The following is a 25,000-nucleotide window of genomic DNA, read 5'->3' on the forward strand; positions in this document are numbered from 1 at the left end:
ACTGTATCGTATTTAAAAAGAAGACTAGAGACATGCATGCCATCATAGGTGGTTACAGTGATTCTCATTTGAAGAAAGGGGTGAAGTCTGGACATGAACCCACAACAGTGAAGTTGTAACTAAATAAACTGATTAAAAATGACATGACCAAAACAACATAATGCACTACAGAGGGAACTTCAATAAAACCTACACACTGTGGAACCTGACTGTAAACTGGTCACATTAATAGCCCATCGTGTCTTTAAAACATCCAGTTTTACATTATCTCTCTCTCTACAGGCAGCATAATGCATTTCTGTATTAACGGTGTATACATAAATGGCAGCACCAATCAATACTTGAACAAAAATGAAACTTCTAGAATGCTTAATCGACTAGCCAGGTTACATTTGTTCATAAACTGTTTTTGAGCAAATGCAGCAACGAAAAGTGTAACTAACCTACTGATATAAAAAGAACACAAGATTAAATTTATATATACAGAAGGGCCTTATATTTTTATAAAATAACATTTCTTCTTTTTCAAAAATATACTAAGTAATTACTACATGCAGTTATAGATCCCAATTTATTTAAAAGAGCACCCTTTGTACAGAAAATCATAGCAGTTTCCCCTATCTATGTAGAGAACAGAACAAAAGGTGTCTTTAATAAAAAGATCAAGGGCAGGGAATCTTTAAAGCCTAAACTATCCCTGCAAAATACTAATGCAAACTAACATTTTATGTGTTAAAGCAGTGAAGAAAAGAAAATATAAAAAAATATTATTAAATAATTCCTGCTCTGGATCACATTTCTCTAGCTTACAAGTTAAATCTTAATTGGAACTGTCATAAACACAAGTACTACTTTCAAACAAATTTGTGAGATACAGTGCTATCAGCAAGAAATTCCACTTGTTAGTGGAATATATCATATTTACCAGTATCCTAAAATTTGTGTTCTAGAAGAATCGCAACCACAATTGTCAAAACTGCATTTTGAAGTGCAATACTATAACAGGAGAAATTAAATCTAAGAACTGGCTCTTGTAACATAACATACAGCATGAAATACATGTAAACTTATTCTCTTTTTGTGTTACAAGATCAATACATTTGTAAGAGACAAAAGTGAGTTTAAATGATCAAACTATATTTAAATGGGTACTTTTTGGAAAAGTGTGCCCCTGGTGAGATTTTCAATACCAGGTAGAAATGATTAAGAAGATGGATTGTAGAATTTCAGTTATTTTTTCAATCTCGTATTCATTGAGATTTTAGGACTTTACCTTACAAAAGTACTTCTTGAAACACTTTTTATTGAGAACCTAACAGACCACATATATTTCAAATGTACATTCCTCTAGATGACAAAGAATACTGTATTTAAGATTTGTGAGAGAGTTCCTTTATTATATAAAAATAATATATTTTCTTTTATTACAAACTATATTTTTAGACAGAAGAATAATAAAAATAGGGAAAATTATTTTAAGTAATGCAACATAAATCTCATAGAAATCTGTGGTAAAAGACTGCTTTAATGTCACTTCGTACTCAAACCACATTAACCTACCATATCAGTGTTGTTTGTGAATGGCATAATGACTTAGCACTCGCAGTATACCGCTCGCTCATATTTATTGTGCAATTAAATTCCTGTGTAAACAATGACTCCCTTAGCACCATGTTTTCCTGTTACTATACAGTCCTTATTACTGTAATTACAAAGCTCTGTACAAAATGCTAAAAAAAATTGTCTTTACATGCATATTAAAATCATCCAAGGATCACATCAAGCAACTACATACCATATCATACTTTTAATCATCAGAATATAGATTTCTCCCTCTTCAATTCCTCCTTTGTTTTCTAGCAGCGATTCATGCAACTTCTCTGGGAATTATAATCATAAAAACGACAATCCTAAAATGTGTCTGCTTGAATGCTACAAAGATGACTCAAGAATCCCATCCAATTAATCACTGAACTTTATTAGTTTTTTGCTGATGGTAAATATGAAAAAGACGATTAAACTTCATACCAATATAAGATAAACTACTGAATTTTCATGTAACTTCATTGTGATAAAACAAATCTTGTGCACATCATGACACTGGTATTTTCAAATGAGTGCATTATGACAAAAATTTCAAAAAAAATGTTATGAGGTATCTGCATTCAAAGCAGGGTGGTTATAAATTGTACCAAATATATACAGATATGCTATTAAACATTTATGTATGAAGTATGTCTTAATTATTTGTACCTTTAATGTACTGTTGCACAACAGCACGCTATGTTTGTTTCACCTCTTCAGTAATTGACAGTGGTACCTTCCACAAGAACCTAACCTGTACAGGTATAGCTAATGGCATCGGTGACACAGGAAGCACATTGATGGAAGATTACATACTGCTATTTCCTAATTATCACTTAAGCATTTTGTACTTGATCATATGATTGTCATTTTGCTTTAAAGTATATCTTAGTTTTACCAGACCCACAACATACTTGCAAAGCGATATATACAATTCAGATGTGTTCTCATGACTTTTCTAAGTACTTATAGCACATAAATTCACTGTTTATTTTCTTAAAGCTTTTATAGAAAGTATTCATAGGCTTTCTTACTTACCTTTCTTGAAATTCAGAATACTACTGACAGCTTGTGCCAACAACAATAAATGCTTAAATCATGAAACACCACCAGCTGATATTAACATATTTGTTGCAACGAAACATTATCTTACAAATTGTGCAAGTACTTTTTCTTTCCTGCAATATGCATTACCATATTTGTAGCATTTAAAGCAGTCAGAAAGCAGACATAAACTCTGTACGTATGTAGAAGTTTAGAATATAGTAGCATAGTTTACATAGTTTTGCCATTTTTTAGTTGGAATTTTGCACTAAAACGTGAAAAACAAAAGATGAAACAATTGTTATTATGAATGGCAAATGCCATAAACACTGTTTATGGTTCTAGTCCACAAATTTTACAATGTTTTCATTGGTGGGTGAACTAAAGGGCAATCTTTGTAAAAGCTAATTAAAAATTGTAAAATTATTAAAGATCTGAAAATGACTGAGATCAGGCAAATATTAGTACCAAAGAGTGAAATACTGAAATATGAACTGCATTAGTCAATAACCTAACATATGCAAGTTTAATTTATGAAAACTTCAAAGAGATTCAATCAAACACCAAGGGCTTGAGTTAAAGGAGTAAGGTGCAAACGCAACACTTGGGCGTATGTTAGTGGACGATATATCTGCTCTGTTACTTCCTGAGCATGTTGCTGCCAACACATATCTGCAAGTAAAATAAAACATCTTATTTAAAGGATATACTGCAAATGTATAATAAAATACAACAAAAACATTCTACTAAGTGATATTTAAAACAAAAAGTCATGTAGCACTTTTTTGTGCCAAGTTATGGTTTAAGGAAATCTTGCATTACAACAAAAATATGATCATCATATTAAACTGTGAGTCTTGATTACATTCCTTACCACAATTACTGTTTCGGTACATTTCCTTCAAGTTTCAGGATCAAAAGCCAATAACCATATACTTTTGATCTAATATGTACATAAACCTACTTTATACAACATATTAAAACTGCTTTACAAATTTTCATACCTTGAATTAGGAGATACAAAAGGGCAATTTAGAATTAGCTGTTTTAGTGAAAAATAACACTAATGTGTCTCATTAGGAAAGGACATTAAAACTGAATATAAACTTAGGTTAGTCCATATTGCAGAAATAAACTGCACATGATGTTTCAACACAGGAAATCTTTTATGTTCTCACATATGTATATATATTTTTAAGAATTATTTCTGAAGAATCTTACAAAATGCAATTCAAACTAGTATTCAATTGAAAATTACCTTCTTTTTTGACAATGAGATGACGGATGTCAGGAAATTCTGGACTCATTGGAGAAAAAACGGGCGATCTCAGGATGCCTACTGGTTCAATGAGAGGGCCTTCCCATTCTTCTCCAAGTTCCATGTCCTCTTCCTCTTCTCCTTCTTCGGACAAGTCCTCAAAAATCTTCTTGGTGGAAATAAGTGATATCTTGCAAGGGATTTTAAAAGCCTGCTTCAAACAGCTCCTTACAGCAGATTTTGATTTGAAAGTAGGTTTAGTTTTCTTCTTCTTCTTTTTCTTCTTATCACATGTTATGGTCTTACTTCCTGGACTAATGCTTGCTTTCAATTGGGTACAGTCTGTCCTCACAGGAACTGGAGAAGCATACAGCCGACGAATATCGTAATAGGTGTCGTCCGATTCATCTGGCTTTTCTGAAGTGGCTTTGTCTGACACAACTGGTGTACTGGCAATCTGAGATACAAAATTGACCAAAAGATTAAATAAAGGAAATTATCTTCTGACTTGTCATGTAATCTGTTTTCCCAAACTGAATTTTGTATGTTTTTGGCACCAATTTTTGCAAATATTTCCATTAAATAAATCATGATTTCAATGGAACTGCCTTATATCTGAAAAGTGCACAACTAAAATGTATTTCACCACAAAAAAAAGAAAGAAAGAAAAAAATTCTGCTACTCAAACAAACAAAACTTCATAAGCCACGTAAGGGTTGTTTATTCTTTTTCTTTTCTCTTATTTTCCCTGAGCTCCTGGTTTCTCCTATGGCCTCCACTGCCTTTAAAGAACACTTTAATTTTGTTTACATCCACTCATTGCAAATGCAAATGGTTATATTTTCTCTTGCTTCTGAAGCAGTTACCAGAGAATTGGATCGTTCTGACTCCATATTGGGTTGCTCAGTATAGTGGAACGGGTTATGGGAACCGTGTTTGTCCATTGGGCAGCGGCCGCTAGTGTGGATAGGGCCTTAGATGTATCAGATGTGGGTTACATATACTTTGGAAGGAGGTACAGCGAGATGATGCGAGCTTCCCTTATGAGCTAACTCCTGACGTATTGATGGCAATTTTTTCTAAGTTTGTGATAACAGACTGATGATTTGGCTTGTTTTTCAATGTTTTATTATTAACAATAATTTTAGTACCTACCCAGTATGCTCGCTGTAAGCCTATGGTGCTCTAATAAGTATGTTATGGCGCCATCACTCTATTATCCCCACCTTTTGGCGCCGATAACCAAAACTCGGCCTGTTATGGTGCTATAAATCGCAGATTTTATGGCGCTAGACCACCAATAACTGGAGACTGCTTGTACCTATATCAAATAATTCCATTATCATTACCTTGTCAAGGACATCACTTTGTTCTTGCTATTTTATTTAACTTCCCAAATACTTTATCATAAAGGGATTTTGACGTAGGAAAAATCAATTTCTGTGGAGAGACCTGTGTCGCCCAGTGAAAAGATCCTGCTATCCACTTTTCTAGTATAAATAGTTTCTAAATATACCAGAGAAAAAAGCTAGCATGGTATGCAGAGGTTACTACCATTGCACAAGCACCCAAAGGGCATCGGGTATAAAGTTCAGGGCGTGTGAAAGCCACTATTCACAGGTCTCCTGCCATTTAGAGATTTACTTTCCAAAAACCCTCATATGGGGCGAGCCGACCCAATAGCAACACCCTCACCGCCTCCATACTACTACTGCTATTACCCGACCTGAGCGACATCTGCAATCCTGAATGTTTTTAGATGCCTTTTATGGCTTGGATAGGTGTAAGGGAAGGGAAGACAATCAGAAGGGTCGGGTTCACCGGGCGACACAGGTCTCTCCCCAGAAATAGATTTTTCCTACGTCAAAATCCCTTTTCTGGGTCGACCTGTGTTCGCCGGTGAAAATTTACCCGAGAATACCCATCCAAGCCTACTGAATAACAAGTAAACTTAAAAGGAGGAGTAATGAAAACTGAGGTTCATTTAAACATAAGTTTACTTACTTAAAATATTACAGAAGAACTAATTAAACTTAAACTTACTTATCTAATACTTATTCTAAGACTTAACCTATGACTTAGAATTAGAGATAACTTGAGGATAATGTACAACTAACAAGGTATCCTGTAAGGAATTTATTACATTTCAGCAATATGTACAGTCCAGTCATAAAAAACTCGTCCGGAAACCAATATTTTATGTACAAAATTAGGGGCAGGATGACGCCCAGGTCCTCTCAACACTGAGGAGAGAGGTATCATGGAGAGTACAAGAGAGGCAGGTAGAAAGGAGAGAGTAAAGGAAAGGTTGGGGGGGGGGAGACAGAAGAAGGTTTGGAAATTGTTATTCAGGGGAGACTATGCTCCCTTCAGCAATTGCTGGGAATTTAAGGGCTTCCAAATTTTTTAGTGGCGCTTGAAAACTACTGGTGATTTCCAACCCATGTATTTCTTTAGATCCTCAAAATTCATATTTTGGAAATAATTCATTGTAGCCACCGCCCGGATGTCATAGACATGTGGGAATGAATCCGGGTTGGCTTGTTTTATAAAGTAAAGTATTTGCTGTCTAATACCTTTGATAGAAATTGTGCCACCCTTTTCTCTATTAAAAAGAGGACCTGACGATCTTGTGGAGGTCCTGGCTAAAAAGGACTTAAGAGTAGTGACAGGGCATAATGATGTGTCCTGTGCCAAGGGAACGATTTTCCAAGGAGACCGGTCCTCATTCTTTGCCAGGAAGCTCCAGTCTGAGGATAGTAGTACTTCCCCTGACGGGAGGAAATCTATGTGGTCTGGAATTCGTGAGAGCTGAAAGTTCAGATATTCTGGCACCTGAAGCCATAGCCGTTAAAAATAAAGTCTTCCTTAGAAGAGTTATATATGAGCATGATTAATTAATAGTGTCTGATGCCAATTTAAGTACATCATTCAAGAACCAAGTGACCTTTTGTGGGCAGGCAGTTGGTCTTAGGCGTGCACATGCTCTCGGAATGGAGGAAAAGTATGCATCTGACAAATTTATATTGAAACCAACTTGGAAGATTTTCTTCAAGGCTGATTTAATTGTTGTAATAGTACTGGCAGCTAGGCCTTTCTCAAATAGAGTTCTAAAGAACGAGATTTCCAGATTTGCGGTCATTTTGTGTGTATCTGACTCCTTTAGGAATTCGGCTTACTTTTTAACAGCCGAATCACATTGTCTGAGCGTTGAGTCTCTTTTGTCTGATTCTATGAACATTATGTTACACGGATCAATACTCGCATCTTCCTGGGCTGCAAACTTCATGAAGTCCATAAAGTTAGGGTTTGCAGAATCCGTGAGGAAGCTGACACAGTTCGAGTTTGTACTATCTGCATCAGTTCTGGTCAAGGGATCCATTTGGGTTGGAGCTTCAGCTCTAGGAGGAGCGGAAACCAGTTGCTCTTGGGCCAGTTGGGAGCCACAAGTGCTACTTGTCCTGTGAAGGAACGTAGCTTTTGCAACACCTTCATCACGAGATTCACCGGAGGGAATAGGTAAATCTTCTGCCAGTTGTTCCAATTTATGGCCATCGCATCTGTGGCATAGGCTAGAGGGTCCAGGTTGGGAGCCACATAGCACGGTAGCTTGTGGTTGGATTCTGTTGCGAATAAGTCTACTTGCAAGCCTGGGATCTGATTGCAAATCCACTGGAATGAATTTTTGTCCAGGGACCATTCTGATTCTAGAGGAGTGGTCCTGGAAAGAGCGTCTGCGATTACGTTCCTTACTCCTGCCAGATGAGTTACTGACAGGTGCCAGTGTTTCTTTGTTGCTAAAGTGAAAATTGCAATTAGCACGTGATTCAGCTTGCTTGACCTGGAGCCTCCTCTGTTTATGCAATGTACCACCACTAGGCTGTCTGAGACTATCCTTACATGGCGGTTTTTGGCCGGAGATAACCTCTTTAAGGTTAGGAAAACTGCCATGGCTTCCAACACATTGATGTGGAACTGGCGGAACGTAATCGACCAAATCCCTTGAACCTTCTTGTGCTGAGAGTATCCCCCCAGCCACTCAGTGACGCGTCTGTATGAATCGTCAGAGATGGGGGAGGGAAGTGCAATCTGGTTAGGTTCTTATGTTGCGCACCTGCGAGACTGTCAGCATACGAAACTTGTCACAAAGAATGTAGGAATTGAGTTTGGACAAGTCCAGAATGACTTCTTTTGTCTGAGTCCTTCTTCGGAACCATGAACAGACGTCCTTGAAATTTTAGACTCCTTACTTTCTTTGGTGTATTCTTCCAGGTCCGTTGTTGGGATCTGGAAGAAGTTTATTGGTGGTGGTGGTCGTCCCTTCCTCCATTTCCACCCCAGGCCCTTGGAGATTATGCTTCGTGCCCATGGACTGAATCCAATGGTCTCGGAAAAGATATAACCTCCCTCCTACCTGCTGTCTCTCACTGGTTGGCTGCAGGTTTGTTCCCTCTACCTTTTTGGAATCCTCTACCCCTTGAGCCGCTTCGCAGTCGGGAGCGGCCTCTGGCTCTACTGCTACCGGCGTGCCTGTAGTAGCCACGAAAAGATTCTCTGGCTTCATAGACAGGATTGAAGGTGGGGGAGGTCAAAGCAGCTGTAGAGGTTGAGGGTTGTTGGGTCTGTGGAGCCTGAAGCAGCACAAACTGTTGCTGCGGCTGGGCCTTTGATGTTGAAGGCTTCCCAACTTGCGCTATTGGAACTGCCTGGACCATTGGTCGAGGACGAGCGGAATTATAGGGCATGAAGTTTCTTTGCCTCTTCCTTGATCTAGCTTACTGTCCAGTTGCTTCAAACTTGAAGGCCCCAATGGACTCGGAGGCTCTGGTTGGCTCTAGAAGCTTCCCTCAAGACATTATCTACCTCATCTTGAGGGAACCGATTCACTCCCCAGATTGAAGATTTAATTAATCTATTAGGTTCATGCCTAATAGAAGCCTCCGGCAGGACGTATTTCCTGCAAGTTCGTCTCACTATACCAAAATCGTATAGGTCTGACTGATAAGTCTGTAATAGACTTTTCGTCAGGACCTGGAAGAGTTGCTCGTCCTTATAGGTTGAAGCTACCAACTCCATCGAGGTAACGGAGTTGATAGATCTTGCCAGTCTTGTTCTAGCCTCAAATTCCGACTTTATCATATGCTCTGGAAGCTTAGGGAGCTTGTCGGAGAACAATGTTGAGGCACAGTCTGAGTCCAATTTGCCGACGGTGAATGTGGCCGGAGCTTCGTGCCAAAATTCCCTGCTGGCAGGAAGGAGGGAAGTAGCCTCTGTCTCCTTTTAAGCCGGGAGAGGCTTTTCCTCTGCAATGGCCTGGAGAGTTAACTCCGTCACCTTGTCGGTGCAGGGTGACGGGACTCAATCCGGCGTCACAAACATGGTGTACGAGCCTTTGTGAGGCGTTAACCTGGTGTTAACGCACTCCCGTTCGGCCATGGTCCGAGCCCAGACAGCTTGGGCTTGTTCCTTTGGGAAGATCACCATCTCCTTGGGAACTTTATCCACTCTGACTAGCGCGTGTTCAGCCAGTCTGGCGAATCCTAAGAAGAGGAACTGGAGGCCCTTTGGGTGGAACTCAAAGTCCTCCAGTGGTCGGGTTCCACACCCTTCAATGGTCAGCTTGCCATCCACGTATGGGGCATGCATGGCAAGCCGCCATGGATTATTCTTATGGAAGGGTGGAAGCTTGGAGGCATTCGGCACTCCCATAGCCAGCGCCGGAGATCTGGAGTGGAGGAAAACCAACATCATCTCCTTTATGGGCTTAATTTGTTCGGCCACAATGTCAGAAACTGACTGGCCGGAGATCTCAGGTCCGGAGGAGCGCCACAAGAACTCAAACCTTTCATGAACTGCTTCTCTAACCTTCGACATAAGAAGGTCGTGGTCTATGCCGGACTCCGCCGCCTTGGATTTTGTGGACTTTGACCTCGATCCCTGTGGAGGGAGAGAATCCTTGGCAGCTGGCGACTTATCATAAGATGTCGATGGCCTAGGGGCCGGAGATGACTCTGCTGCCGCTGACGGAGTCGGCTTTGATCCCTTGGGTAGGGATTTTGATTTTACTGACTTCTCCTTGGGACGGCAGACCATGAACCGTCCGGAGAAGGGGTGGACTTCGCAAAGCCCCGGAAAGAAGAGGTAGAAGAGGGAGTAGGACTGAAGAGGCTAGCTGCCTCACTTACCTCACCACTTACCTGCTCTCCCAGGACCATGGGTTCGGTGTGGATGCTGATTGCAGCCACATCCCCCAGCAACACTTGTTCGTCCGGAATGGGGCCCGTCTCCGCACGGATGGCGTCGATGATCGGGGCCGCCAGACTAGGTTCAACCGATGCCGACAGCGAGCCTTTGAAAAGAAGGGTCCCAAAGCTGGCGTCCAGGATGTAAGGGCATCCCGATGGAGCGTTCCTCCCATACCCGGAGACCCAGTGTCTCAGGTTCGCCTTGGCCCTCTGGCGGCTGTCCGCATCCATCTGTCGAGGAAAATGAAATTAACTCTCCTGACATAGAAAACTAGTTTTTAATGGGCAAATTGCATGATTTGATACAATTTTTTTCTCTTGAAAAAATAGTAGGGGGGTTGTTTTAATGCTTACCTGATCATTGACAAGCAATAGAACCATGTCATAGCACACGGTGCAGGCTTCCGGATGCCAAACCATGTAAGGCATCTCTCCCTCCTCAGCTACGAAGAAGACGGAGCAGTTGGAGTGGGACCGGCACACCTCGTGTCCCACGGGCTCGATGAGGGAGGCGGAGCACCCCTGCACCAGGCAAAGCACCTTCTGTAAGGGAAATTATTAATGAGTATCATCCCCAAGGAGGATACGGAACTTAAAACTAGGTAAGTTCACGAAGTACCCATTAATAACTATGTAATGCATGCACAAATCTTAATGATAAGAACATGCATAATTCATAAAAAACAGACATGTAATTCACTGAATAACTTCTATTTAATAGTTAGTCGTCCGTACTAGGTCCCATTCTTGGGTCTTATGTAGGCCTAGTGCTCGCTATCCAATATCCGCCTGACTATGAGGAGGACGGACCTCAACTCTGCAGTCCTGGCTGGACCGGAGGGCTACGTATGAACGTGGGCGCCTACTAAGACTCCGAGAATGGAAACCGGTAACCGTAGGTTTACCAGGAAACTCTGGTGGCGGATGTGAGGGTGAGTCACTCTCCGTCGGTACCGCAAGGGTCCGGAGTTATTCGCTGCACGATCCTCCCACTCTTGGCTCACCTGAAGTCTCATTCCATTTGTCTTAGCCGCTGGCTGTGGACTCTCCGGAGATGGCGGGTCAGGGGAAGAAAATTCCACATCTGACGATGCCTACCTCCATTAAAAAAAAAGGGGGGAGGGGTTGGGGACAAGCCCCTTACTCCAATTCCACTGTTAACGGAGATGTAAGGAGAGACAATAGAGCACCTCAGTAAAATACGAGCTCCGGCCCTCTAGCACTGAGTATCCCTTGATCCCTGTTCTACCTGTCCCCCCCCCCACCCCCCCCCCCACTTATGTGTAACTCAAGCAGACGTCTCTTAGCAAGAATACTAGTACCGCGAGTTATAAGTGGGTGGGGTTGGGGGGGGGGGGGGGGGGGGGTGGGGGGGGGGGTTCGGTCATGGATGTCTGGCTACCTGCCCGATCATAAGTGGCCACCCATCAGTGGTTGTGTAGGCTACGCCTGTAGGGGTAGTAGTGTGATTGGGTCCATGGCCCGTCGTGGTTGGTATAGCCACTGATTGGAGTGGCCACCCATTAGCTGATGTGTAGGCTACCACTTGCAAGAGTGGTAATGTGACTGGGCCTATGGCCCGTCGTGGTTGGTACAAACATCGGTTAGGGTGCTCGTCCATCAGGGACATAGGCTACCACTATAGCGGTGGTAGTCTGACTGGGCCCATGGCTCACCATGGTTGATATCACGACCAGATGGGGGTCCTAGACCGAGAGGTATAGCCTACCACTAAGGTAAAACCGAAGGAGGCTAAGCCCAGACGAATGTTAACCAGACCTTTTAAAGTACAGGAAATACAATTTCACACAATGAAACTAACGGACACACATGAACTTGATAATTAGGCGCTATGGAAGAGTTGCGCAGACTGTTATATGCACCCACGTAATTGTGAAGTAACCGGTATGGAATCGACTGATTGACCGAGATCGCTAGCGACACGGCACCTCAAAATAAATTCCTACTTAAAACTCATTATAAGGAGCGAGACCTCAACTAAACCTACTAAACTCGAATTTAATCGTTTCAGAAGGCCAGGAGGATAGATCCATAAATTAAGGAGCTTTAATTCCTTCCGGAAATTATATGGGAGTAACGGTTATAAACAGTTAGCCTACCTTATTAATATATTTGGGCTGGACTGCTGGGTGGCAACTCTTCCGCCTCTTCAGTGAATTAACGACTAGTATATCTACCAAGATCCACTTGTATAAGTCACTAGTACATGCATCTATTTATTTTGAAATAACAACAATAAATCATGAAAAACTTTCATTGGAGAGAGAGAGAGAGAGAGAGAGAGAGAGAGAGAGAGAGAGAGAGAGAGAGAGAGAGAGAGAGAGAGAGAGAGAACTACTATCTGTCTCTCTCCCCCCTCAAACCAACATAGACTACATCCATGTAATAATAATAATAATACTAATATCATAAGAATATGTCAAGATCGCATGTACGCGTCCACGAGTTAAGGAGGGGAGGAGGGGGGGTGGGGGTCTACTTTCTTAGTTTAGGCCCTATATACTGACTCCCGAATAAGACGTGGGAGCGACCGCTATCTTTGTGACATAATATCTAAGATTAGTATGTATATCAAGAAACATGAGAATTGGGTACTTTAATGTAAATAATAATAGAATTTTATCCTTATTTAAAGAAAACAGCCGTACCCGATCCCACGCGTTCATGCTCGCGGTATCCAAAATGGTGGGACGACGCCACGTCCCCGCAATACCTTTTTACGGGGCCGTGGGCCCATCAGAGGACTGCAACACCATAATTTATGGAAAAACATAAATTGGGGTACTCAACTTCAGTGCAGGAGACATCTCAGAAGAAGAAGCCATCACTAAAGCGCACACAAAAGGCAAAAATATACGCGAGCAAGAAAAACGCGTCTCTAGAGAACGGTTTCTAAAACAGGATTGAAGATGTCGCTCGGGTCGGGCATTAGCAGTAGTAGTACGGAGGCGGTGAGGGTGTTGCCGTTGGGTCGGCTTACCCCATATGAGGGTTTTTGGAGAGGAAATCTCTAAATGGCAGGAGACCTGTGAATAGTGGCTTTCACACACCCTGAACTTTATACTTGACGCCCTTTGGGTGCTCGCGCGAGGGTAGTAACCTCTGCATACCATGCTAGCTTTTTTCTCTGGATATTTAGAAACTATTTATACTAGAAAAGTGGATAGCAGGATCTTTTCATCGGCGAACACAGGTCGACCCAGAAAATGGAAAATCATATTTTGTTATGTATCATGGATTTATGATGCTCCTGAACTTACTAACTACTCTTTGCTCATAAAATTTAAATCTGGGGTGAAATTTACATTGAATAAAAATACGAATTAGACTTACATTGGGAAGGTGAAAAATTAAAGACATTGATTACTTCTCTCCAGCCTCCTAAATGTCTGGATCAGGGGTGGTCTGGCCAGTTTAATTATTACCCCAAGACAATGCATTATAAAATTTCCTAGTTCCAAGTAAAACTATGTGTTAACATTGTTAGTGAATACAGATAGTGCAAGATACCAAAAGACGTTCCTATATTTAACTAACATGAGGAAGGTGTCAACATAACAATAATACATAAGGTGACATCAACTATTAAATTTTCTCTTGACTGAAAGCAGATGGGGAAGCATTACCTATGCCTTTTCACCTGAGCACCTAGGAACAAGGGCATGCTAGTAAGTATCAGGTAATACTGATGACATCTGGCTATATACATCAGTTCCTCATGTCGCTATTAGCTAATCTGTTTTGATGAGTCAGAGAATAAGGGAAGATTTGCTATTCTTAAAGTTTAAGCTACCTTCAAGGGGGCACTGAATCCCATGCAATATCCATCCAAACCTTAGAAAACAACTGGAGGGAAATCTAAAGCATTGAGTACCATGAAGATGACATTAACCGTTTTGGGAAGTGGTTCATAAAGCTGTGAACAAGTTTTAAAGTTTTACAAATTGTGGACCATGTTGTTATTAAACAGGTAAAAGAGAGCAGAGGTGTGTGGGAGAGAGAGAGAGAGAGAGAGAGAGAGAGAGAGAGAGAGAGAGAGAGAGAGAGATTGTATTTGTCCTTTAGAACCTCATGGTGGTAACATGCCAATTTTAGTAATTGTCAAAATTTCACTAAACCAAATGTGAGTAGACAACTCCAGATACATAGGGATTTATCCTTATTTAAATTTCCCATTTAATGCTTCACTTTTCTTTGTGTGTATGGTTAGTGGGCAACTCATGTCAGGGATTGGTGCAGTCCTGTCTCTTCCAGTGGAAGGCTTATCAACCACAGCCAACCCCCTCCAGCTTTCTTTGTAAAGATACTTGGCCTTGAAGGAAAAGCTGGCTCTTTGTATTGGGATCACCAATATTGCCAGGATAGGCAGTTGACACTTCAACTTGTGGTTCAGTCATGATAGGTAGGCTTCTGAGATCCTTCAACATCAATCAGCCCCCAGCTTATGTAACCAGGCATCTAAAATCTTCAAGATTATGGTAAATCATTACAAATGAGAAAGTATAGCTATCATTCATGTCATCTGATACAGGACTGACTGTATTTGTTACAGGCCTTTTACCATCTTGGTAGGAAGTCATTATTTAGAGGCCCTTGATAGTGTTTGATAGGTAGCACTTGATTATCTTTTCCCTGAGTTCATGTAATAAGGTGCTCAGTGTTACTCAGTTTGCATTAGCAATAAATTGGATTCCCTCTGTGATTCCTTACAATATTCTTAGAGAAGAGTTATCCCAGTGTGTGTGTGGTAAACCAGAGGAATTAGGACGATTTTTGTTCAAAATAGTTAAATCAAGTTTTATGATTGTTAAGTAGCAGAAGTATCCAACTGATAATGCTGTACTTTGGGCCAATAATCACAATTATGAATGCAAAATTGCAATATTTTAGAATCTGCTTGTAATACATTAATATTGTATGCAATGCAAATAGTGCCAAAATAGACTATCCTGTTACATAACCTTTTCATGAAACTAGAACTACTGCTAACTGGCTTTTTACTGGGGACATACTGTGCAATTACAATCACTGTTGGGCAATAATAAATACCAGAAATACCAGGATGAGAGAGAGAGAGAGAGAGAGAGAGAGAGAGAGAGGAGAGAGAGAAGAGAGCTGTCTGTATTACTTCTTTTTATTCTATATTTACAGTTTCTCATTCAGGTCAATAAGCAGAGGCAATATATAAATATTTAGGACAAGAGAATGTTACATTGTTTCAGCTGGCTTATGTATTATACTCCCAAGTGTCCGATAAAACTGCTACATTATAAAAACTTGATTGATGTAGTACTTTTCACCTAATTCACTATTCCTCCCCTATCATTTCAGTCAGCTGATTTATTTTTTCTACTAAAGTCCTGCCTAATGCTTTCCTTAGTATTCCATGTATATAATGTTAGGATCCTATGTAGTTGTTACTAAACTCTAACACCTTCAAATTTACATGGAAGAACACTAATTCCTCTTAACCATTTCTTGAGAACCTTTTCCTCATTTTCACCTCCATTAAATCCCATTTTCAGCTTAAAACAGGATCGCACCTATAATCCCATCAATTTCTGGCAGCTTTCAATTCTAAAACCACTTTTACTGCCCTTCTTACATTCTCAGCCACCACTTTCATATGCATTCTCACATATACACTGAACTTTGTTAACTCTGTTGGGAACATTGTGCATGACGTTGCGCTTTGCACTAGTCATTTGTGTAGGCCGTTTGTTTACGTTTATGCTGAGAGAGACGACTGAGCGAAGCGTCTTGGTAGGTCGGATCTCCAAGGTAAGTCAGTTTTTTCTGTCTGCCTTTGATTTCTCCTGCCACTCTAGTCTACAAGATCAGCAACCCTTTCCCATCTTGCATTATTGAAATAAACTATTTACAACAACTCCCCATCTGCATCCTTTGTATCAAAGACAAATTGGAATTGACTTATATTTTTCTTTCCTATTGGTATTTGCTAATGCTTACTATTAAGCTTTCATTACATCCTCCTCTTTTTCACTCAAACCTCAACATTTCTTCCATTTCAGTCCCTTTCATAATTCTGCGACTACACAAATAACTCACCTGTGTCGTTTCTATCGTTCCCCTTCAATTTGCACTCAATTTCTAAAAAGGAGAATAACTTGAGAATCTGAGCATTGGTGTTCACAGGAACTACTTTTCTCTTTCCAACCTTTTGCATAGACAAAGTAACAACTTCCATTCTTCTTCTTTTGTGCACACTGCAATATTCATTATGTATTCTGTCTCCATTACTTTCATTTCACCTCATGACCTTTCCCTTACATTTGCTTTCAACTTTCTCTCTGCATAGACACTTGAAACAACTCTTGTTAGTCTCTGCAAGCAGTGCAGCATCAGCAAACATCAATATTCTCACATCACTCCATCCTTAAAAACATTAGTCCTGGGGGGGGGGGGGGGGGTTAAACGTTCAATGGTTTATTCACTGAGACATTGAACTTAGAATAATATAATGATTTATATGCCCTTTAAAAATAAAGACAAGTGGTTTACAAGTGTGCAAATCCCAAAATTATGAAGGACTGGGGGAAAAGCTAATGATAATCTTTCTCTGATGAACCAAATGTGTACGTAATGTCCTTACCTTCTCACATGCATACAGTTTCTTGATATCCAGGTATAGATCATCTTCATCAGGGTCCATTGATTGGGCCACTTTGCGTTTGTTGGGTCTCGAGGGTGATGCTTTGTAACTACCTTGTTGAACTGGTAAGTCACTCTTGGTTAAAGCTAATTCACCCAAAAGATCTTGCACTAATTCTCTAGCATTAGCCAGCTCATCATCACTTGCCTGCAAAATATGCATGTTATGAAATATCCTTACTATTTATTATTGAAATATTTTATTCTAATATGCATAAGCAAAAGAGACAGAAGAGATTTTCAAGGAAGAGAAATTATAAAATACAAAGGCGCAATCAACAGGCCACCTGAGAAGCTTAAAATGAATTTAAAATGTATGTATTGCACTAAAACAGCACCTGCAAGAACAGACTGGTTGTTACCAAAATTGTTATAGATAATGGACAGAGTGGGGGCTTGTGAGAAAACATTATTACCTTGATGACCAATTGTTAAATTGTGTTGCTTTGCTCTTAATGGTTGTGGGAGACAATAATTTCTACCTAGCACTGGATATCTTCCTAGTGCACAATTAGTGAATGGTGAAAATTTGCCTCCTTGTCAAGGTTATAATAATTAACATTTATATATATAAAAAAAGAGAAAATATGGGGCAGTGATAATAAGTGGTCTTGCTAAAGTACTTTTGTTATTAGGTGGCCTAAGATTTTTGTCATAAAGTAGAAAAACACATAAAAAGTTGTTTGTAATGACTTCATCATGAACTAGGACAGTGTTAAAGTCGTTTTTCAAATCAGGTTTTTTTTTTGTTAGTCTGCAATGTTTTACTTAACTGTCTTTTCTCTATCATGATCTATGCACCAAAAAGCAGACTTAATTAAACCAATTTAGTTCAGCTTGTTCAGCTTATGTACTGGGGCTTGTATTATATGATTCCATCATTTCTTGGTAGAATACATCGAGTTCTTTGTTTTCCAATTTTATGTCTGATATTTTAATAGAAGTGTCCAAAAGAAGATAGTGATGAACTACAAAATCATTTTATTATGGAATTCAATAGCATAATATGATCATAGAATTCAGAAGCACAATACATATAGCACACCTACATCAAACCTGTGAATGAATTAATGAATAAATGATTGTATGAAATTTTGGACATATGGCCAAGCAATGAAGTTGGGATGTCATTTGCAGCCTTTGGTTGAGAGTTTGGGGATACATACCGACTTCTTCTCCCCCTTCTTTTCACTCTGAATAAAAGGCTGAAATTTGATCCTACAGTATATTACTGTCATACTGCACATGCTGGGATAGCTGAGACACTCGGTTTTGGAGGTAAAACAGAAATAATAGGTACATTGGAGGATGAATTCAAAGACTCCTGACTGGCTAATGATCTTTTGAATCTAGCAGTTGCTTTACGTAGCCTACCTCTCTCCAATTTTGACAAATGAGAAGCCAAAACCTTCCATTGCTTCTCATCCCAGCCTACGCATTCAGAACATCTTAGTCCTGGAGAGCAACTTTGGCCCCTACACTTAGTACGTACCGTATGTGCATCGTATACGGCAGAAGTCATCCGTGTCCTGCAACCTTTGTTACAGTACCGGATACTGGTCACTCCTCAGTCAGACATAGTCTAAATGGGTGCATATGCATTCACGAGAGAGAAAGGTTATAACTGAGGAAGGAAGCTGATCGAGGGGGGCTAATTAAAACTCACTTGAGGGTATTAAAATTAATCACAAAGGTAAGTCAACTTATAATTTGTCTTCTTTTCAAGTAACCTTGTTCATATTCCATTACAAAGAATTCTCTTCTCTAAAAAATTACCTGCACAAGTGCTTGAAGCCATAAGATTAATCCTGGTTCAGGTGTAGATGCATCCAGGTCCAGAGAGAGCACTGATAAACTCATTAAAGATGGTCTGATACTTCCACTGTGTCCTGAACAAACCACTTCCCACAATCGCTCAGTTAACTGGCTTAACTGGCGAGTTGGTGAATCACTCCTGCAAAGTAAACTGTATTGAGGACTAACATAAGAGAAATAAAAAAATAATTCAAAATAAGTTTTAGCATTTCCATTTAGTTCATTCATGATCTTTTACAACAGAAAATAAAAATATCTAATGAATCCTGATCTCTTGGAGAATTATTCCAATAGCAGTATAAATCTACATGCTGAGCCTAAACCACTCCATTAGAAGTGATAAAATTTCTGAATTTTAAAATATGTAAAAATGCAAAACCACCACTTAAGATAACAAAAGCAGTTAGAAAAACCTCTTTTTGTTTTTGTAAAAGTACATTAAATAACTATATTCATAATTTTCATATTCTTCACAAAAAAAAGGATGCTTGTACTTTGCTTCAGTCACACTGTTAATGGAGACTAATAATTAAACTCCCCATTACTTCACAATTATTCCATAAGATTATTATGGTTTACAATAAACAGAAAACTTAACTTCTCCCTCACAATTTCAACATAAAACAAAAATAAACTGTAATATACTGGTGGCAGTACAGAACCCTCTATAAACATTGTTTTAAATAAAGCTAAAACACGTATACAAGCATCTTACGGTGGCAGAAAACAACAGCTAATTTTACTGTTGGAAAGCAATGACTGAAATAAGTGCATTTACCTGTTCCCATGCTGATGTTTAGGGCCAGTGACAATTGCTAGGGCATGCAGAACTTGAAGAAAATCTAAAGTGAAAGACGACTTTGGGTACCATGACATCTTATCCAGCAACACTCTCTCCATTCGTAGAAGCTCCCGGTGGGAACAACCCATCTTTCCACGCTCCACTACTTCCAAAGTAGATGGAACATTCTACAAACATAAAAAGGTACTGCACCTTCAGGTTGAATACAAACCAATTTTATAGCATTTTGGTAAACATATTAACAATGGCTATACCTTTCATAAAATGTCATCATATTCTTCTCTGCTCACTCATGTTCTCAAAACACTGGGAATGAAACGAATCAAACTTAGTTTAAAGTCATTTGTTTCATATGGAGACCTGAATTTTGTTTTCGTATTACTGTAACCCCTTGGTATGATTGAGAAACAGGATATTTTTATGATAAAAGATGATTTCACATATACTAATATACTTACCAAGCAATTATACATAGCTGCAAGCTTCCTACAACAGCAGTCAAAAATTTAAATTTTGTGGTGGTGCCACCAACGCTTGTGTAGGTGAACAGGACCTGCCCACTTTCGGGAATGATAGGCACAAAACTACAGAGGGTTCTTCCAATTCCTTTGGTCTGCCATGTCCATCAGTGGGGAGGAGGGAAGGGCTCCAATTATGTAATTGCTTGGTAAGTATATATCAAATCTCATTTTATAATAAAAAATATAATTTTGAAATATGTGACTTACCAAGCAATTACATATATAGTTGATTCCACATTAGAGGAGGTGGGAATCATGGACATAAGCTACTTCAAGACATTACAGTGGACCCCCTGTATTCGCGTTCTCAGCATTTGGGGACACACACATTCGCGGATTTCTCTGTGGACCGCATCTACCCATTATTCGTGGAAAATTTGCATATTTGTCTATGAGAAATATCCACAAGTTCCTTTTTTATATATACATATATATCAATTTCACCTTAAAAAACAATTTTTGTGATAAAACTATTAAAAAAACCAAGTATAAACATTTTTATGTAGTGGGTTTTTCTTGAGTTTTTACTAACTAAATACGTAGGCAGTTTTAAGCATTTTCATAGGGGTTTCAACTATTCGTGGATTCTAGTTATTCATGGGAGGGTCTGGTACACATCCCACCCCCCAAGTGCACGAATACGGGGAGAACACTGTAATAACAAGTAATGTCTTAAAATAGACAATTTGCAAGCATTGAGACAATGTTTTATAATACCTTACCTGGTAAGAGAGCGCTGCAAGTGATTACTACCTCTGGTAGGCACTCCCTTAACCTGTAGAAGGCGTGGCAGTTTTGGCCAAGGAACGCCCCTACTTTAGCAGGAGCTTTGCAGTTATGGAAGTACACCAGATGACTGATGAAGATTAAAATATGGTGGCCTTGGCCTCGGCATATACCAGAAAATAAAAACAACACTGTCTCCTCCACTAAAAAATCCAAATACCGCCCCATCACTTAAAAAAACTGATGGATATTCCAGTTACCAAGTACCCTCAGGCTTCCCAAAACATTCAACACCTTACACCATGGTGAGGGGATAGTAGAGGGACAGATAAGCCCCCAAGTATTCCTCTCTCAACACCATACCAGCCTACCAATACAGGACCCAATGTACAACAATTTTGAAACAATTTTAAAGTCTTTCAGGTAGTGTAACACAAACACTGGTCTACATTTCCAGAATGTAGACTGCATGATCACTTCTATTGATAAATTACGCCTAAAGGCGAGCAAAGTGGCGACCACTCTGACTCTGCGTGCCTTAGCTTTAATGGAAGGCAGAACATTCCCCTGAAGTTAAGTGTGCCGCAATGATCAGACTTCTCAAAGACATAGGAGATTTCGCAGAACACTACAGATTATTCGCAGGTCCTCCAATCTTCTGTTATCTGATAATAGGACCTTAATGCTCTGACAGGGCTTTAGAATCTTTCCTCCTCTAGGCTGAGGATGTCAATCACATTCCTGATGGTGAATGAGTGAGGCCAAGGCTTGGAAATATCCTTGTTTTTGGCGAGAAATCCCCAAAGAAAGGGAACAGACAGCGTTCCTCTTTGAGAACCCAATTCTCGTTCATTGCCTGCAATTCGCTGATCCGTTTGGCAGCACCCAGTACTACCAAGAAAAGCGTTTTCATGGTAAGGTTCTTAAATGGTATTGAGTGGAGGGGTTTGAAAGTTGGGCCTGAGAGCCACTTCAGCACCATGTCTAAATTCCAAGAGATTACATACTCTCATCTTCTCTGGTTTGGACATCTCAAAGGATTTGATGAGATCACTGATGTCTTGGTTTGAGAGCAGATCTAATCATCTTTGCTTGAATACATAGCTAATCACTGACCTATAACATGAAAAAATGATGATATTCCAACAGAACAAATGTAACATTTAGCATTATTTCTGTAGCTCTCTCATAAGTACTCAACGAAGTTAAACTGTCTGACAGTACAGGAGGGTAAACCTAAAAAAACGTAGAATGGAAGCCAAGGTCAAAATATAATCAAATATTTAAAATAAATTAGCCAAGTCACCATTTGGTTCACTCTCATAACCTTAATGATGTGCAACGGCTATACTGGTAGCAGGGGACACCTTTCTAGAGGTCTTCAGAAAGGGTAAAAAATCCGCAATCTGGGTTACAGAGGTCTCAGAAGAGATTTTATTTGGTCTGCAATGATGTCTGAAAACAGCTCACTTCAACTGGTAGAGCCTCCTAGTAAAAGATTGTCGACATCTAGCAATGGGTTCAGCAGCTTGCTTGGAAAAGCCTTTTGCTCTCACAAGCCTCCTGATAATCTGAATCCTGTCAGTGCCAGAACGGATAATCCTTGGTGGAATCTGTGGAAGTGTGGCTGTTTGAGTAGTGACTGTTTTTGTGTAAGGATTCTTGGGAAGTCCATTAACAGTTGCAGTAGGTCTGGGAGCCATTAGAATGGGGCAACTAGAGTCATGGAAACATTATGGTGTGAGGAGAATTTGTTGATCACTTCCCTTATCATTGCAAATGGTGGGGACGCATAGATGTCGAGTCCTGTTCTATCTAGCAGCATGACATCCATTGCCCACGTGAGTGGATCCAGGAAAGGAGAGCATAAGATTGAAAGACGGTGGTTCCTTACCGTTGCGAAAAGCTCCACTGATGGTTTGGCCCAAAAGTTGCCGTAGATCGTTGCATACTCGAAGATCCAACGTTCATTCCATCTGAAGGACTTGACTGCCGCGGCTCAATTCGTCTGCTAAGATATTTAGTCTTCCCTGCACAATGTGAGTGAGAATCATTACTTGATTTTGTTCTGCCCAGAAAAGAAGATCCTTTGGTAAAGGATGAATGAATTTGTACCTCCCTGCTGGAAGATATAGGACAGGGCTGTTGTGTTGTCCAAATAATCCGCTGCGATTCTCCCACAGACTAGATGAGAGAAGTATTGGAGGCTGAGGAAAATCGCCAACAACTCTTTCACATTGATGTGAAGGGCTCTCTGATCTACTGACCCTTTTTCCCGACACCTTCTGGGTTTCTAGGAGGGCGCCCCACCCCAGATCTGAAGCACCCTTGGACCTGAAAATATGTCTTCTTCCTGGTGCGGGGGAACGGGACAGGGACCTTCAGTCTAGGAGCAACGGCGGGACAAACAGCCAACTCCAGAGAAAGCACAACACTATTACAGGGCACAGCACTGGCATTTAGAGCATCGAGAGACGATCTCTCCACAAAAGACCTGAAAGATGTACCTAACTCCATTGCAGCTTTTGCAAGAAACTCAAATTTCTTGTCAAATTTTGACTCTAGACTGGCATTGGCATCACACTTAGAAGAATGGGAGAAGAATGGGAGCCTGGAATCTGAGTAGGAGTGCTGAGGATTGGGGACATGGTAGGAGGTTGGGAAGAAACACACATCTTCAACTATCTTAGGATCTTAGGAGAAGCCTCTACTGAAGCCCTACTTTCAGCTCTGAGAGTTGCCTTCCTCTTCCTATCTCTATTAAGCTTATCTAGGTGTGCTTTTAAAGCTTTCCACTTAACATCCTCCAATCCTTACATCAACATCCTCCCAATCCTTACATTCTGGACATGTTCGCTCTTTAGGATATTCCTGCCCCAACACTAAATGCACTCAAGAGTATGGAAGTTTTGCCAACCTAGTTTTACACCCTTCCACACAATATCTAATGCAGGCAGTCCCCAGTCATTGGTGGACTTGGTTAATGGCGATCCAGTTTTATGGAGCTTGTCTTATGCCATAAAATCGGCGATTTATGGTGCCATTACAGGCTGGGTTTCGGTTATCAGTGCTATAAGGTGCTGATAATAGAGTTATGGTGCCATAACATACCTAACAGAGGCACCATTAACTGAAACTCGTCACCATAAGTGCCCTATATCCTGCCGAGAACAGAACCTCCACCGATAACCAGGGACTGCCTGTACTAGAAGAGCTGGAGTCTGACATAACAAAAGCTAAAGCAATAGCTAATCATGCTAAACCAGCACAAAATTAACTGAATATGTCACCAAATAGTACTGGAAAATATCTCAAAAGTATCACGAAGATGACAGCCAAAAACCACCAATGTTACTTGGGAGTCGGCAGGAAACAAACTGGAACTCTGTAGTTTGTACCTACTGTTCCTGAAAGTGGGTAGATCCTGTTCACTTACACAAGCGATGGTGGCGTCACCACGAAATTTGAATTTTTGATTGCTGTGTGTAGGAAGCTTGCAGCTATATGTAATTGCTTGGTAAGTCACATTTGTAAAATTTAGAATGTTCCCATTAGGCAAAATCTTTACTTTAACCTTTCTGCAGAAAAAACAAAAACAATCCAGTCACTTGAAGCTTGAGCACTTTCCAGGAAAATAGTAAAAAAAAAAAATAAAAAAAAAAATAAAAAAGGAAAATCCTGTTAGCTGTACATTTTCTTACCTCATCCTCTTCATGTAATTTAGCAGCCAAGAAAACAGCCGCTGCTGCTACTGCATGGAGATAGCGTGGAGTTATTCTTACACGGTGCAAGAGCAAGTCCAGGAAGGCAGCTGCGGTAAATCGAGTTTCAAATGTCCAGCCAAGTCTACTGCAAACTTCCCCTTGCCACCTGACTGCAATCTCACGAGCCATCATGTCAACTTCTCCTACCTAGAAAAATGTAGAAAATCATCAGGTTCCTCACATTAATTGTTGATAATGATCTCACACCAGAATTCATACCACTTTTCCTCTCCAATTATATAAACCCAGAGAAAAAGACCTCACGCCATCCTCCTAAATATGAACACTGGCAATCATCTCTTGTTAATACTCTCACTCTGTCATACGCTGAAATCATTTTCGTAGCTCAGGTTAACATCTTGACCAGGAAACAAAGAAAAATGCCATAATGTCAGTCTCCTTTTTCTAAAGATGGACAACACCTTGTCTAAGCTGCTGCTTCAAATTTATAAAGACTTCCTGTCCTTAGTGATGGACAATCCCCTTACCTTTCCAAGGAATGATATGATATCTTATTATTAATATTATTCAGAAGATGAAGAACCCTA

General features: G+C 40.2%; 1 protein-coding gene across 7 annotated transcripts in view; it reads right to left on the bottom strand.

Moving 5' to 3' along the window:
• Positions 1–6: 6 nt before the first annotated feature.
• LOC135213207 (cyclin-I-like) overlaps positions 7–25,000 on the bottom strand; it is a 364,491-nt gene continuing 339,497 nt past the window's right edge. For all 7 annotated transcript variants that reach the window (XM_064247187.1, XM_064247183.1, XM_064247181.1 and 4 more), the window contains 6 exons: positions 24,390–24,599; positions 19,418–19,608; positions 18,601–18,778; positions 16,766–16,972; positions 3,887–4,343; positions 7–3,300 (listed from right to left, as the gene is read on the bottom strand). In XM_064247187.1, the coding sequence (XP_064103257.1) occupies positions 3,185–3,300; positions 3,887–4,343; positions 16,766–16,972; positions 18,601–18,778; positions 19,418–19,608; positions 24,390–24,599 (1,359 nt within the window). In that variant the 3' untranslated portion in view covers positions 7–3,184. The remainder of the gene's footprint in view (positions 3,301–3,886; positions 4,344–16,765; positions 16,973–18,600; positions 18,779–19,417; positions 19,609–24,389; positions 24,600–25,000) is intronic.

Source organism: Macrobrachium nipponense, chromosome 42, assembly GCF_015104395.2.
Source record: "Macrobrachium nipponense isolate FS-2020 chromosome 42, ASM1510439v2, whole genome shotgun sequence".
Taxonomy (NCBI): Eukaryota; Metazoa; Arthropoda; class Malacostraca; order Decapoda; family Palaemonidae; genus Macrobrachium; species Macrobrachium nipponense.